At 40.5% G+C, this 16,368-nt stretch overlaps 1 protein-coding gene across 1 annotated transcript; it reads right to left on the reverse strand.

Moving 5' to 3' along the window:
• Window positions 1–291: 291 nt before the first annotated feature.
• Window positions 292–16,211, reverse strand: LOC141757605 (guanine nucleotide-binding protein G(q) subunit alpha-like). The gene is made up of 8 exons (XM_074618191.1): window positions 15,844–16,211; window positions 15,509–15,649; window positions 11,215–11,399; window positions 7,440–7,594; window positions 7,030–7,158; window positions 4,845–4,974; window positions 4,202–4,355; window positions 292–1,730 (listed from the first exon to the last, which is right to left on the reverse strand). Exons 2-8 carry the CDS (start codon window positions 15,642–15,644, stop codon window positions 1,540–1,542), a joined length of 1,080 nt encoding a protein of 359 aa, XP_074474292.1. The 5' UTR covers window positions 15,645–15,649; window positions 15,844–16,211; the 3' UTR covers window positions 292–1,539.
• Window positions 16,212–16,368: the final 157 nt, after the last annotated feature.

Below are 16,368 nucleotides of genomic sequence, written 5' to 3' on the forward strand. Positions count from 1 at the left end.
TTACACTGAATAAATAATGTAACTATTAATAATGTACAGTTTTCTAGTGCCATATGCTAAACTAGAGGTTCTCTGCTACACTGTATATCCCAGTGTACAACAATAAAACTATGGACCCCTAACAGAAGCACTGGTGCAGCCTCCAGCCAGATGGATGTATCACAGGGGAGGATTTCAGGACCAACACCGCTCCAGATGAGCCGACAGAGAAGCCAAGAAGACAAACAACTCGAATGCTAAACAAACAGTGAGCTGCTGGAGCTGGGTTGTAAACACAAAGACTGAAAAAACTGAGCAGCAAATGTCTGTTTATTTATCCAATCACATTAAAAACACTAAGACTGCATTAAGAGATCGCAGTGACAGTGAAATCTAACCATAAATTAAAGCGCTCGGATTAGGCTGTAATTATTTCTAACGAGAAGAAAAGGGTTGTGTAAACATTAGTGCCGTGGTTATGCTCTCATTAGCTATTTATTCATGCATTTGATACCCTTGAACAGCGTGTGAAAAAAAAAGATCAAGAATGCACTAGTTTAATACCTCGGAGATTATTTAACATAACCGTTCTCTCTTCAGCAGTTAGCCTTTCAACACTGACCTTGACGCGAGCAAAGGTGGAAAATGTGTACCAGTAATGTACCGTGTGATATTTACAATATGCATCAAGCTCTATAGACATTTTAGCAAATGATTTTTAGGCGAGAAAACTACATAAATCAAATAGTCCCTGAACTGCATGAACACTTCATTCTACAGCTTTGACAAAATAATGTGTTACATAAAATATATGAATGCTGTGCTCACAAAAAGTGGTTTAAGACGGAATAATTCCATCACAGACAAATACGTACCAGTGCACAAAGTCTTATGAAACTTGAAATGAGGTTGTGGAAATGATAATACCCGACTAAGTGAGTTACACACAAACAGAATATCAGCACAAATAGCGAGTAAATGTGTCATTAGTGTTAATTATCACTCGTTTCCCATTAAGTCAAGACAAAGACTAAGCGTTTAGAGTATTTAAAACAGTTAAAAAAAAATAATAAATTATGACCAACTTGGGTTAGTGATGTGAGGTGCTGCATTGCAGTTAGTCTACACTCACTTCCACAGATTCCCTGAAGGAGAGACCTGGTACGTTACAAGTCCTCGGAGGCTTTTTAGGCCACTGAAGAACTTTTTTCCCTCTCAATTCATCCATGTGCATTTATAGTTACTGCTCGAAAAACGTTTCGCAAAAAAGCTCCATAAATTTCAGAGTGCATGCTATAATAGACTGCTCACTAAGGCAGCACTTTAATTGTCAGGACACACTTCATTATAGCTGGAGACATCCACTTTCAAAGAGCCTAACGGGGAAATTTGAAATACATCAGTAGTACAGTCATTTGGCGACAAGCTCTGTAGCTTCTCAATTTCCTGTTGTGGATTATAGTGTTCAGCAGCAGTGTGAGGCAAAACTGAATCACTGCAGAGCTCTCCGGACTGCCAGCTGTACAAAGCCGATTGAATTACAGCAGCAACACTACCGCTTTAAACCAAGTTGTAGACTTCCAGGTTGATTTGCAAGATGTGGTCCTTCACCGCTCTGAACACAAACCGAATGTTGTCTGTGTCTGTGGCACAGGTGAAGTGGGAGTAGATGATTTTCTTCTCGTTTGGGTTGAGACTGACAAACATATCCAAGATGAAGTCTTTTACTGCTTTGACGTCCCGCTGGGGACCTGGTAGAGAGACACAGAGGGCACAAACAGCGTGAAAGTCACAAGTATTTTCAGTATAAAAGCTCAAGAATATAAGACAGGCTAGTGCTGGGATAGAAAATGATTGCAGAACATTTGAGACTGCAACTTTTAAAAGGAGGACACAAACTTGCAAACTTTAAAATGAAAAGTTGAATTCAAAACAACAACTCACACCCTTGATCAATGCAATACATGCTGCTATACCTGTACTCAATCTGGTATGACCAGTAGCTTATGATGGTTAGCTAACTTTCTAGATAAACGTACATTGCTCCACAACAGACATTACTGAGTCAGCTCATATTAAATAATTGTCCAAAAATAAAAACTAGAATTACCACCTCGTGGTTGTTTGCCTCCTCCAACCAGTCAAATTACCATATGAATTCTTGAGTTATGACCAAAAATGTATTTTGTGAGGTCACCGTGACCTTTGACCACCAAAATCTAATGATTTTTGGGTCCAAGTGGATGTTTGTGCCAAATGTAATGAAATTCCCTGCAGGCCTTCCTGAGATGAATGGGACAGACGTGCGTACTGACAACCCTGAAAACATAATTCCTCTGGCCACGGCGGAGGCTTAAAAAGAAAAGACATCATCATTAGGCAACATGACTGAGAGCGAATAGAACGGGACCACAAGCAGAAAACAACAATAACGTCTCAGTGTGTTTACCTCTATTGATAAAAAAAACATTGAAATGTCTATCTGTGACATGCCAAAACAATGTTAAGAGAGAACTGACTCAGTAAGTCAGTGACTCAGTTGGCTAACATTAGCCACTATAGGCTCCCGGACATACCAGACCATGGTGGGCTGTAGCACCAAAACCAGGAGTGTATTGAATTACACCAGAGAGTCAGGGCTCCAGACTAACTTTTTACATCGGTTGCACTGGTGCGCCTAACTTTTTCAGGTGGTGGAGCGGTCAGCCTTGCCGATGATGTCGAGGACAGGTGTAACAGGCACTGCAGCATTCTTCTTGACAAAAAACGCTAGTTCTCTTCATTTTGAATTACTGGTATGTTTTAAGGTTATGATGTCACTCGGGGAGGAGTACAGGGCGCCGTTTACACATACACAAATGCCTTTTTTTTCCCCCCTCACTCCTATTCAGCGAAGACGAACATCAGGCTCAGAGCCAATCAGAGGCAGAGTAGGGGGCGGGTCTTCACAGAACGCTACACGTTAGTGTCGTCACAATACTGGAATTTGTAACTTCGATACAATACCTTGAAAAATATCGATATTCGATACCATTTTTCAAGACGACAGGGGGAAATTGACACAACATTGAGGGCATAAAATTTCAGATTTTTTCACTGTCGGGGAGAAGAGAGAGCAGAAAGCGCAGCTGGTACACTTGTATCAACTGTGGAAAATGAGTATTGAATATGCATCGATATGTATCAGTAGAGTACTTAAGTATTTTTTGGGAGTATCTGTACTTTGCTTGAGTTTTTATACTTCTGTCAACATCTTCGTTACTTTGTTACTATTGGAAGCAAGCAGGTTTGGTGAATCAGTGGTCCTAGCTTGCAAGTTACATCATTCACATGATGAGTGCAAACGAAGTGCTCTCAAAGCCGTAGTTAAGTTTTGATTTCCACTCAAGTCCAGGCAGGCAACATGTCAGATGCTACTTTGTTCTTTAAATCCTTTAAGTTGTGGAGACCTCGTTTTTCTTCAATTGTAAATTAGCCTCCGTATTTAAGCTGGTGTGCATGTTAAGAGGAATAATAAAGGTGCGGTCACACATGCGAGAATGCAGGCGAGTGACCATCGCCTACCGAGGCAATTTTCGAACTGAAAGTTCACCAAATTGAACTGCTTTTCGAATGCAAAGATGCAAATTTGCTTCGCAACTGGAAGCAAATGTTTTTTCACACTTTCACGCGCGTAGAATGGGAGTGAACGGGAGGTGAATATAATTTTTTGCGGATGTGTGACCGCCCCATAAACTTCATAAATCTCAAAATTCTGACTTGCTTGGTTTTTTATTAACATTTACTTGTAATTTTACTTTCAATACTTAAGAACATTTAATATCAGAAAATGACTTTTGATACTTAAGAAAGGTAAATATCAAACACTTAAGTGATATTCTATTGGTGACTTTAACTTCTACTAAAGTCATTTTCTGGTTAGATATCTGTACTTTTACAGAGTGAGCCTTTAAGGTACTTCATCCACCACTGATTTGTATTGATACTTCGATATATTTGACAACACTAAAATGCACACAGAGACAGATCTGCACCGGTGCGACAGGTGAAAATGTTTAGTCGCACTGGACAGTTTTTTGTGTTTCATTGCTCATGAATTCAACTTTTCATTTGTACAAGGAAGGCTGTCTTATTTCTTCTTTTAAGACACTATAATGTTGTATTCAAAACCTAGGTAACATTATGCTCAGCTGCATTTCTGATATTTCTTTTTTCCTCTTACCATCATATTCAGGGAAGTAGTCGACCAAGTGCGAGTGCATGATTTTCTCCTCCAGTAAATCTATCTTGTTGAGGAACAACATGACCGAGGACGACTCGAACCACTTGTAGTTTATGATTGTGCGAAACAAGGCCATGCTTTCCTCCATGCGGTTCTTTGAAAAAACACATGACAGAAAAAACATCCAAGCATGAGCAGAAATATGGGAATCAGTAGTGGAGTATTAGACAGCAGTACTTCAGCAGGGATTGTCTGTGTGAGCAAATTCTATTGGCTGTAATCTCATCAAGTGAACAAGCCTCTCTGAGTGGTGCACTCTGCTGAACAGAGCGACTAAAGAGCTCCCCCTGCAGGTCAACTATGTGCACTGCCACAAAGGACGATCCAGATGAAGTTTAGAGGGAGAGAGAGATAGAGAAAGCAGACTAGTGCTGGACTCTGTCGAAATCTAGGTCATCATCTCCACCTAACAGGTTTGGCCTGAAACAAAAGAAACAATGTCTCTTGTGTCCCTCCCAGTGATTTTCTTGACTATCCCAAAGTGAGTCCCTTTATTCCCCATATACAGTCTAACAAGATATATAGGAAGAGATCAGCTTCTAATTGTTACAGGTTATTTTGCAGGCAGCAGCCCACATCTCACCTCATTGACGGACTCAACAAGGACCTGATCGTACTCGCTGAGCGCCACCAGGAACATGATGGAGGTGACTTCCTCGAAACAGTGAATCCATTTCCTCCTCTCCGATCGCTGGCCACCCACATCCACCATCCTACAACAGGTTCAATCACCATTAAAAATAAATCATCATATTACCAATTTCAAAGACCGTTTTATTATTTGTATTTAAGGCTGGGCTGAAGTTATTAATTAGATAATTAAATCGCTTAATTTAGATAATATGATGAGAGGTTTTTGAGAATTGAGTAATGAAGACATGATGACAGTGTAATAAGTTCACAAGGTTGCACTAGTTAACTCTACTGCAGCATTTGAGCATCAACACCAACATTCCAAATTATATCTAGTCTAATATCACAATATAAACATTCAGAGTGTATTCAAGTCACAAATTTGATGACTTTAGACTTGACATGGATTTTAACACCTGTGATTCGTGACTTCACTTGGACTTGAGCCTTTTGACTTGAAAATACTTGATGCATTCCCCACATGCCCAAAGATTAAAAGTATGTTTATTTAAAAAGTGTGCTGCAAATCAATTCATTTCCTTAATCAACTAACGTTAACGCAATTCATTCCCAGCAAGTAGACTCTTAACTCCCCAGATCCACTTTGTTTGAACCGACATCATCCAATCAATATGCAGGAGCAAACCATGAAGAACTAACTTGGAAATAATGATACCAAAGATAATTTAGTTGGTTTACAAAAACTCTGCAGTGGTCAAGTCTTGACTTGGGACTTGACTTGGGACTCGTCAGTCTTGACTTGGGACTTGTGAGTCTGAACTTGGGACTTGTTAGTCTTGACTTGGGACTTGTTAGTCTTGACTTATGCCTTGTCAGTCTTGACTTGGGACTTGTTATTCTTGACTTGTGTCTTGACAGTCTTGACTTAGCACTTGACCTGTGACTCGTCAGTCTTGACTTGGGACTTGTCAGTCTTGACTTGGGACTTGTCAGTCTTGACTTGGGACTTGTTTGACTTGAGTTGGGACTTGTCAATCTTGAGTTGGGACTTGTCAGTCTTGACTTGTGACTCGTCAGTCTTGACTTGGGACTCGACCTTGGACTTGTGAGTCTTGACTTGGGACTTGACTTGTAACTTTCCAGTCTTGACTTGGGACTTGTCAGTCTAGACTTGTGACTTGTCAGTCTTGACTTGTGACTCGTCAGTCTTGACTTGGGACTTGACCTTGGACTTGTCAGTCTTGACTTGTGTCTTGACTTGTATCTTGTTAGTCTTGACTTGGGACTTGTCAGTCTTGACTTGGGACTTGTCTGTCTTGACTTGTGACTTGACTTGGGATGTGAGTGCAAAGACTTGAGACTTTACTTGTGACTTGTCAGTCTGGACTTGGGACTTGTCAGTCTCGACTTGTGTCTTGACTTGTGTCTTGACTTGTGACTTGTCAGTCTCGACTTGTGTCTTGTCAGTCTTGACTTGTGTCTTGACTTGTGACTTGTGACTTGACTTGTGACTTGACTTGTGACTTGACTTGTGACTTGACTTGTGTCTTGACTTGTGACTTGACTTGTGACTTGACTTGTGTCTTGACTTGTGACTTGACTTGTGACTTGACTTGTGACTTGACTTGTGACTTGACTTGGGGGGTGAGTACAAATAATTGAGACTTTACTTGTGACCTGCAAACCAATGACTTGGCCCCACCCCTGTCATCATTATATATCAACGCATTGCCTAGTTTCATCAGTATTATTGTCATTAGCTAACATGCCTGGTCCATCCCCATGACAAACAATCTGCTGCTTTCAAAAGGAGACATTTAAACTAATTTGATGTAATTCATTAAAACCAACTTCCAAAACCGGCCTGATTTCACAGAGCTAATGAAACTCGAGAGACGACAGTACAAACGGGCAAAACAAGACCACGGACCTCTGATAATTAATGATGAAACGAGGTCCAGCTGTGCTCAAACAAGACTATTAAAGACTAACAAGACGTAATGGCTTCCTAGTGTCTCTACTTCCACAACAACGCTCTTTAGTCTCGTCAGAGGACACAGGAAGAAACAAGACGGCCATGATAGCAGCTCTGTGAGTGGTGCTTTGAGCGAAACGCTAACATCAGCATGCGAATATTCACTATGACTAAGCAAACAAGGATGTCAAAGACTCACCTGAAGACCACATCCTCCAGGTCAAAGGGGTACTCTATAATACCTGTTGTGGGCACCCTGACCCTCAGGACATCCTGCTGGGTTGGCAGATAAGTAGCTTCAGCAATTCGATCCAAGTCACTCAGATAGCTATTAACACAGGAGGACACCCAGTCGGATAGAGTGATTTAGAACCAGGAAAAAGGACAGAGGAGACATTTGTTGTAAAATATTTATGTTTCTGTTCCAGCCACTTCACTATAAGTGAGAATTTAAATGGTGTTTCTTTGCCTTTAAGCCTCTTGTCAACAACCTTAAATGGAATAACCGCTGAGCCTTCTGAGCGAATTAAAACAGACTAAACTAGCAGATGAAACAATGGAAACTATTTGGCAACGTCTGAGCAGTTCTTCGCTTCTGTTTACACTCACTATTTGGCCGAGTCCGAGAGCTGGTATTCTCTCTTACGATGGTAACACTCCTGAATCCCCGGGTCACTCCACAGGCATTTGATGGCGTCCACGTAAGGGTTCGTTAATGTCGTCACCCTCTCCACATCGACCCCACGGACAATACTGGCGTTGGCCTGAACAACAGAATGACAACGCTGAAATTAGAGACACTTTCAGAACAAATATACATAAACATAATGTCATGTTTATGTTCTTGTGCATTGGTAATGTAATTTCATTAGTCAGGGGAAAAAAAGACCTTTATGCCCATCTATACCCTTATAGTGTGAAAATCATCTTACACCCAGTGCCACATCCTTTCATTCTGATCTCAGTATCAGTTGTCATAGGTGGTAAAGGCTGACCCTCATGGCTTTAAACAGGATGCTCTGTAATTCAGAACCTGATTCGTACCACTAATCTTACACTAACACTGTCCAACAAGTTGCTAACATAATACCTTATTTACCAACTCTGATTGGAACTGGGAAAGTCTGCTTCCATAACAAGTAAGCAAATGTGGCATTTTGATATTTCTGAGCCAACAGACTAGAGTTAAAGCTTCAGTAGACAGAACGTTTTTGGCATCATTGGGCAATAATTCCATAATAACCTTTCAGCATATTGTAATTCAAGTGTTCTGAGAGAAAACTAGACTTCTGCACCTCCTCATGGCTGTTTTCAGGCTTTAGAAAATCTAGACCATGACGGGAGACTTTGGCCAATCACAGGTCATTTCAGGGAGACCGTTCCTATTGAGCGTTCCTATTGGCTGCGCTCCGGCTGGTGGGTGGTGCTTAGTATTTCCTCAACAGATCTCAACAAAGGTCACAAACTTTCTAATTTTACAGCTAAACAGTACACTACAAGATGTTTCTGAAAACATTTGAGGAGAGAAATAGGCATTACAGTAACAGAATATTGATTCATATTTGATCAGCGCTGCCTAGTTTGACCGGAGTTCGCGAGTGATTGACAGCTGCTCAGAGACGTCAGACTCCAGATCAGCTCCGATTGGTTGTTGAAGACTAACGTTTTGACTGTCTTCTCTGATGGCGGCTCTATTCATTTAACACAAGCAGCGATGTAACGCACACAACTATTTTCTCTCCCTGCCTCGACTGTTATTGCAGCTATTTTTTTCCTTTCTTTCATATGCATTCATAGACTCAAAGAACTAAACAAATGCTGCTTTGTGTTCTTCTGGGTTTGTAAACCTGTGTTTTCTTCCCAATCTCTCTATTTTACCCTTTCTGCCCTAATTTATGTCTGAGATTAATAATAAATATTTCCCTGACTGCTGCATCATTCAGCCAGAAAACCCCTCGTAAAGATCTGCACAAGCTGTTTGGACTACTTTTATGGTCATTTATGGGTGAACGATTACTCCAAGTCTGTTAACTCTCAGCTGCTGCTGCTGCTGCTGCCGGGGACTTTGGCATCGTCATCATCATCAGCATGGGAGGAAGGAGGAGGAACTTTGCATCAATAAACAGACTTATTGTACAAGGTGCTTTCACAGACGCACTGCAATTGTCAGTTGTCATACTGTGGTAAACTCCAATGTTATGAAATACACCTTTACGCACTGTAAATGGGTTTGACCACTTCATTACACCACTTTTAACTCCAATAAAACCGATACAATCTGAAGAGCTGTTCGCTGTCTACACTTAATAACATAAAAGTAGTAAGACATAATTTCCCTGTTTTTCTGTTGTTTGGCCGGAACTGGTTCCAGAGATTGTTTGTTGTGTTCAAAACAACCTGAGAAGTTTATTTTTAGTTACTTTTTTTTTTTTTACATTTCTGGGGGAAGCCATACCTTCAAAAGCATTTCCCTTTTCGTGCATCTTTTAAAATTGATTTCATGGCTCCTGCTTCAGCACTTTCATACTCCCACTCTTCTCTTTGGAGAAATGATGGGACACATTTAAAGGGATCTTTAGAAGCTGCTCTGCCAGTCTGTTCTTTTTTTTTTTTTTTTTACTTTTTTTTCCCTATCCTTTCTCTGACCTCCTGAGATCAATCAAAAAACTCTTAGCAATTTACTAAAAGTTCACTCTTACTTCCGACAAATATTCCATCCATTATCCGTAACCGCTTATTCTATTCAGGGTCGCGGGGGGGCTGGAGCCGATCCCAGCTGACATTGAGCGAAGGCGGGGTACACCCTGGACTTTCCCAGGGCTGACACATAGAGACAGACAACCATTCACACTCACATTCACACCTACGGGCAATTTAGAGTCAACAATTAACCTGCATGTCTTTTGACTGTGGGAGGAAACCGGAGAACCTGGAGGAGAGGGTAGAACATGCAAACTCCACACAGAAGGGCCCCAAGCTGGGTTTGAACCTGCAACCCTCTTGCTGTGATGCGGCAGTGCTAACCACTGCACCACCGTGCAGCCCCGACAGATATTCAATGCATCCAACTAACCGTTTGCTAAGCCCCGCCCCCCTTAGTTACTGTTGCTAATAGGGATGCCAATAGAGTGGTGCAGGAATGAGTCCTAAAACATTATACATGAAAGAAAACATACTTATTAATATTATATTCCATTTCTGCCAATAGATCCCCCTAAATGTTACACACTGGTCCTTTAAATGACCAGGCCTTTGTAGCAGGCAAGGGCTGTCACAATATCAGATTTTCAAGACACAATTATCGTGGCCAATAACGATATTATCATGATATAAATAGAAAACTTAAAAAGAAAAAAAAATAAGTAAATAATGATGTTATCAGTCAAAATCATAACTTAGTTTATTGTGCATTTTGTCTCTTTTTTTGCAAATTAATTACACTCAAAATAGGAGTGTAGGGTGGTGGAGAGAGAGTCTGTAACCATAACTGTACACATAAAATGATTTAAGAGGCGCTGAATTATTTACCCGATATTACCACATGTGTATTATTAACATGATATCAATATTCCATTTTTAAATATCACAGTTATTGCCTTAAAGCAGGCCTCTATTAGAGACCGATCTGCTCCCTGTTAAATATTTGTTACCGTATCATGCTGTTAATACAAACTCAACACTTCTTGCATCCGCTTCAAATTAAAAGCCCTCTAGTGTTTCAGTGGACAGCTTAGTTAGTGAACGGTCACTTCTTGACCTCTCTGACCTACGGCCACTCAGTGCTATTATCTGCATGCTCAGTGACCAACGGTGTCATCCTGTGAGCTTGTACAGAACGTCACCTTCACTCAGAGTCAGAGGAAAAGAAAACTTATAATCCACGTGCTGACTCAGACTTGGTTAATGCTGCCAAAGGTCCACGACAGCCACATGACAGGACACAGGAAGTGGACTCTTCTCATCCTTACCTGGAACTTTAACTAATGTAGCATAATCGTGTGATTAATAATCTCCTGCCGTTTGTATGACAGGGACAGATTCCTGTGTGATTATTCTCGGTCTCCCTTCCTCTTTTGTCTCTTACTTGTGTTTGGCTCAGGAGTACCTGCCTGTCTTTACATGCCTGCGGTCTAACATCATGTGTACTTTCCAAAAAACAAGCCGGCTCTGTAAGGAGACAAAACTCTGTCTGGCAGCCGGATTGCGAAACTAAACACCGTTGCAAATTACCAGAAGTACTTCAGCCTAATACACACTGCAGGCTCTGTCAGCGCCCGACACAGTAAACCACGCTTCTGTTGGACAGCGTGTGGTAAAAGCTCTTTCTCAATCTGTCGCTGTGAAGCGGCAAAGAAAGGACAAAGAAACAAAGAGTCTGGTCTACCTTGTTGTGCTCATACTTGTAGGGGATCTGTAATGTGTTCATGGCCTGGATCATGGCCTGCACGGCGGTGAAGATGTTCTGGTAGACCAGTCTGGTGAAGCCTCTCTTGTCCTCCTCAGAGTATCCACGGCCATGGATGATCCGCATCTGCTTGATGAAAGTGCTCTTCCCACTTTCACCAGTTCCTAAACACCAACAGATACATAACATTACTGTACACGCCGAAGTTGGTTCTAGGCATGGGCACCCGAATGCTCTGCCTGCCCCACCAACGCCAAGTATCCTCCCAAATTAAAAAAATAAAGTGGTTTTGTTCAAGAGGAGAGTGTCCGGTTTGGGGATCCTCAGAATTGCGTCTCTGCTCTTTGCAGATGATGTGGTTCTGTTGGCTTCATCAGACCGTAACCTTCAGCAGTCAGTATTTCCACGTCTGAGGCCATGGTTCTCTGCCGGAAACCGGGCGATTGCACCCTCGGGGTGGGGAGTGAGTCACTGCCCCAAGCGAGGGAGTTCAAGTATCTCGGGGTCTTGTTCACAAGTGAGGGTAAAATGAAGCGGGAGATGTACAGGCGGTTCGGTGCGGCCTCTGCAGTTATGCGGGCGCTGTACCAGACCGTTGTCGTGAAGAGGGAGCTGAGCTGGAAGGCAAAGCTCTCGATTTACCAGTCCATCTACGTTCCAACCCTCACCTATGGTCATGAGCTTTGGGCAGTGAGCGAAAGAATGAGATCGCGGATACAAGCGGCCGAAATGAGCTTCCTTCGTAGGGTGGCTTGGCTCAGCCTTAGAGATAGTGTGAGGAGCTGAGACATCCGAAGGGAGCTCGGAGTAGAGCCGCTGCTCCTTTGCGTCGAAAGGGGCATCACTGTTGTGTTAAATTATTTACTAAACTATGTGCCCATATACGAGCTGAGATACATTCCAATTATTGCTAAAATAGCGTCAGTCCAATTTATTCATAGAAACGGTTTAACCAAATCAATTTCTTTATTTCTCCATCGGTTACTACCTGATGGAAAATCATCCTCCATCTGTCTTTGGGTGCAGATTTGTTGAGGTGGTGTGTGTTCATGTCGTGACGCTCTGAACCATCCGGACATTTCCTGAGGTGAAGCTCAGCTGTTTCAGAGAAGTGATGTGACTGGCTGATTTAATAATCACCACACCCGCTGATCTATAATCTAATGTCAGATTCCCTAAATCACGTTTTAAACATAAATTATGATGTAATGGAACTTCCTATAGTAATATTTATGATCAAGTATATAATATGTTTTGTCCACATCATGTATTTTATCCATGGTTCACATTTGTGTTCTGTTTTGTGTCTAACAAAGTGTATGTTCATTCTTAAATCATACCTGCCCATGGGTGTGGATTATATCAACAGAGAAGAAAAGGAGAGGAAAGATGCCACCCATAATTATTAATAGCTTTGTACAGACTGTGTGGACTAAAACGCACAAGAAGCCTTATTCTCCTGTACAATAAATTCTCTACATGTTTCCAATCAGGCAGGCAATATGCAATGATTAAGATAAGTGTATATGATGGAATAGTGGCATTAGAATATGCCAGAGGAACCACATTTGGGCTTTTACATCCAACATTTTTCACCGAGGGTACATGTCTAATTATCAAATGTAAACTAGGATAACCATTTGTAATATGATAACTGCTAGACATCAGCATTTTAGCATCGTCATTGTAGCCATGTTAGCATGCTGACGTTAGTATTTAGCTCAAAGCACCACTGTGCCAAAGCAGAGGAGAGAGTGCAGAGTGCCATACACAATAATGGAGGGCTACGACACAGAGAAATAAGATACATCGAGCTACAGAGGCAATACACGGAACTGTAAGCAGGATCTATTTCTTGCCGTTTTCGATCTCTTCGTGAGATTTGTTGACGATAATACAGAATATCACCAGCCTGTATTGTGTGTTAAGTCCTTTCACGTCTCACACTTGTGCAATCTTGGACTTACTGCACATTAATAACTATAGTCTGGGCTTTATCTTGTCCTTGGGCCCTGTGGGTCTTATGTTTATTCTTTGAGTCAAATTTTACAAACAACATTTTGTCATCTCACAGTGACTGCCTGTAAAAAGCTGAACTAGAAGAAGTTGCAGCATTTCCCCCTGTAGCTGACACAGTTGACATGAAAGCAACGTGTTTGCAGACGAGAGTCGTGTCATTTTAAAATTTTAAAGCTTCAGTAGGCAGTATATTTTTGGCATCATTGGGCAAAAATCCCATAACAACCTTTCAGCATATTGTAATTCAAGTGTTCTGAGAGAAAACTAGACTTCTGCACCTCCTCATGGCTCTGTTTTCAGGCTTTAAAAAATCTAGCCCCATGACGGGAGACTTTGACCAATCACAGGTCATTTCATTGAGAGAGCGTTCCTATTGGCTGTGCTCCGGTCATGTGACCATAACTTGGCGTTCCTTCACCAGATTTCACAATGGTGGCGGCGTCACAAACTTTCTAATTTTACAGCTAAACCGAGCACTACAAGATGATTCTGAAAACATTTGAGGCGAGAAATAGGCATTAACGTAACAGAATATTGATTCATATTTGATCAGCGCTGCCTAGTTTGACCGTTTGGTCGGAGTTCGCGAGTGATTGACAGCCGGCTCTCATAGCTATATTATATGACCTTTGAACCTAAACGAGTGGTTACACATTCAGTAGGAGTCAATCATTTCAGAAAGCAGAATTATAATAACCAACGTGACCACCTCACACCTTAAAGTTAGTCACAGCATTGCTGAGACATCCGTAAATAAAATGTGGCCACCCAAGATGATACAGCTATCATACATGTATGTACCAGTTGGGACTGGTGTGTGGTGTGTATTTTGCTGACAAAAACATAGTACTTTTACTCCAATACATTTATCTGACAGCTGTAGTTATAGTAACAGATGAAGATATGATGCATTTTTACAGATAAAACTATCAAACGCTAACTTTTTTTTTTTTTATTCGCTCCACCTAAACCAGCTACAAGAGCAAAATGCAACTTGCACATAAATGCATAAGTAATAATAATGCAATAATATATTCAATAACTCTCACGTGGAACATTTTCCTGCATGAGTACCTTAACTTTTAATTGTTTTCAGTACATTTAGCTGATAATACATTGTGATTCTTACACTACTGGTTATAATAATATTAATATCTTTCGACCCACTGTGATATTGCTGTCGAGTTTTCTGTAATTTTTACACATTAACTGTTCATATACAACCACAAATGCATCATAACGTACTCAAGTATTTTCAAGGCTAATTAAGTTAAGTATTTGTACGTATATTTATTTAATTATTGTGAGGAGCTTTAACTAATTTCTATCATACATGGCCTACTGTAGAATGTGGAAGTATTGTTACCACACTATAGAAATATACAATTACAATTAATACAAACTACATGTACCAGAGTTATGTAATTAAATTACAAAAATAAAAGTAATTGTAATCAGTTACATTTACTAGGAAAAATATGTAATTAAATTACAGTTACTAATCAAAATATTGGTGATTAATTTAATAATTGACAACTAATCGATTAATCGTTGCAGCTCTACGTTGCCTTTCTATAGGCCTCATCCACATGTGTTTGTTTTTGTTTGATCTGTTTCTCATTGTTTCTGTGTCATATTCTAATTTGTCCTTGTTTTTTTCATTGTTTGATGTTTCTTCTTGTGTGTGAAGCACTTTGTAACGGTGTGTTTTAAAAGGTGCTATATAGATAAAGCTTTACTTACTTACATTTACCAGAGTTATGTATTTAAATTACAAAATAAAAGTAATTGTTACAGTTACTAGGAAAAAATATGTAATTAAATTACAGTTACTAATCAAAATGTTGGTGATTACAAAGGGGCTACATTAAAAAATTGGTTTTGGTAAAAAGTTTTTAAGCTTAAATCATTTGTTGGAAAAGTAATCAAATGAAATAAGTTACTTTGATGAAGTAATTGAAATAGTTACATTTTAAACAGGGTAACTAGTAATCTGATTACATTTCTAAACTAACCTTCCCAACACTGGTATTAATCCAATAACAAAATCTAAAATGATATAACTATACTATTATACTTTATTATACTATTATACTTTAGATACTTTTTGGTAAATACTTCTTTAATTCTGAGTAAAATGCAGTATTTTTACAGGAGTATACTACTACATAAGTAGCGAATCTGAATACTTCTTCCACTGCTGTTTAAAGGAGTAAAGTAAAAAGTATTAGAGAGTATATTTCCTGTCTCTTACCGAGCAGAAGGAGCTTGAATTCCCGTCTGGAGTCCTTCTTGTCCCGGCGGAGCTGCCTCTCAATCTCATCGTTGATCCTTCGAGCCTCTTTGGCCTCCGGGCTGAGGCAGCAAGCTCCCACCGAGCTCAGAGTCATTCCTCCTGGACAAAACACAGCACACGGACACACATAGGTGGTTTAAACAAGATATAAAAAAGAGTATTCCTTAAAAAAAAAAGTCAGTATATTTCCATTAACCCCTCCAGAATCCACGCAAAACATGTCCTCCTGAGCTGGAAACGAGGTTTAACAAATGTAAAATTAAGGAAGTCTCCAGGGTGTTTGAATATATTACCTTGTTCCTCTCCTTGTGTGAAGAGGAAATGAAGTTTGTGCAACAACTTAAAGAAGCCCGAGAGAGTGTTTTCACTGCGCTCCGGGCGTGGTGGGCTGAATATGGCGGAGTTTCACTTCATAGCGCAACAAAACAACACAATAAACTGGACAATAAGCATCCACAAAGAGGGCAAAGAAAAGAAAGCTCACTGCAAGGTTGTCTGTCTGTCTTTTTCTGTAAAAACAAAAGGTGAATCTCGGTGTTATATCTTCCTTTTTGCGTCCTGATGGTTTGTTTGTCCCGTCCTCTGTAGTCCTGGATGGAAACCAACGGTATAAGTGCACCATGTGACAGAGCAGAGAGGGCAGTGCTCTGATGGGAAACCGTGTGGGCTTTCACCACCACTATTACATTATGGGAAACTAATTTCCGGTGTTAACTAGTTAACTACGGATGCATGTGACAGGGCTGACACACATTTCATTGGAAACCAAATCAGACCTATATCCACAAGACATTTCTTATCCCTCTGATGGAAAGAAA

This window comes from Sebastes fasciatus, chromosome 19 (assembly GCF_043250625.1).
Source record: "Sebastes fasciatus isolate fSebFas1 chromosome 19, fSebFas1.pri, whole genome shotgun sequence".
NCBI lineage: Eukaryota > Metazoa > Chordata > Actinopteri > Perciformes > Sebastidae > Sebastes > Sebastes fasciatus.

Excerpts from the sequence above, each read along its gene's own strand:
- LOC141757605 (XM_074618191.1), bottom strand. The coding sequence starts at position 15,644 with ATGACTCTGAGCTCGGTGGGAGCTTGCTGCCTCAGCCCGGAGGCCAAA. Across the intron at positions 7,595-11,214 it reads ACAAGTATGAGCACAACAAG|GCCAACGCCAGTATTGTCCG; the intron begins GTAGACCAGACT and ends TCTGTTGTTCAG. Across the intron at positions 1,731-4,201 it reads CTACTTCCCTGAATATGATG|GTCCCCAGCGGGACGTCAAA; the intron begins GTAAGAGGAAAA and ends TCTCTCTACCAG.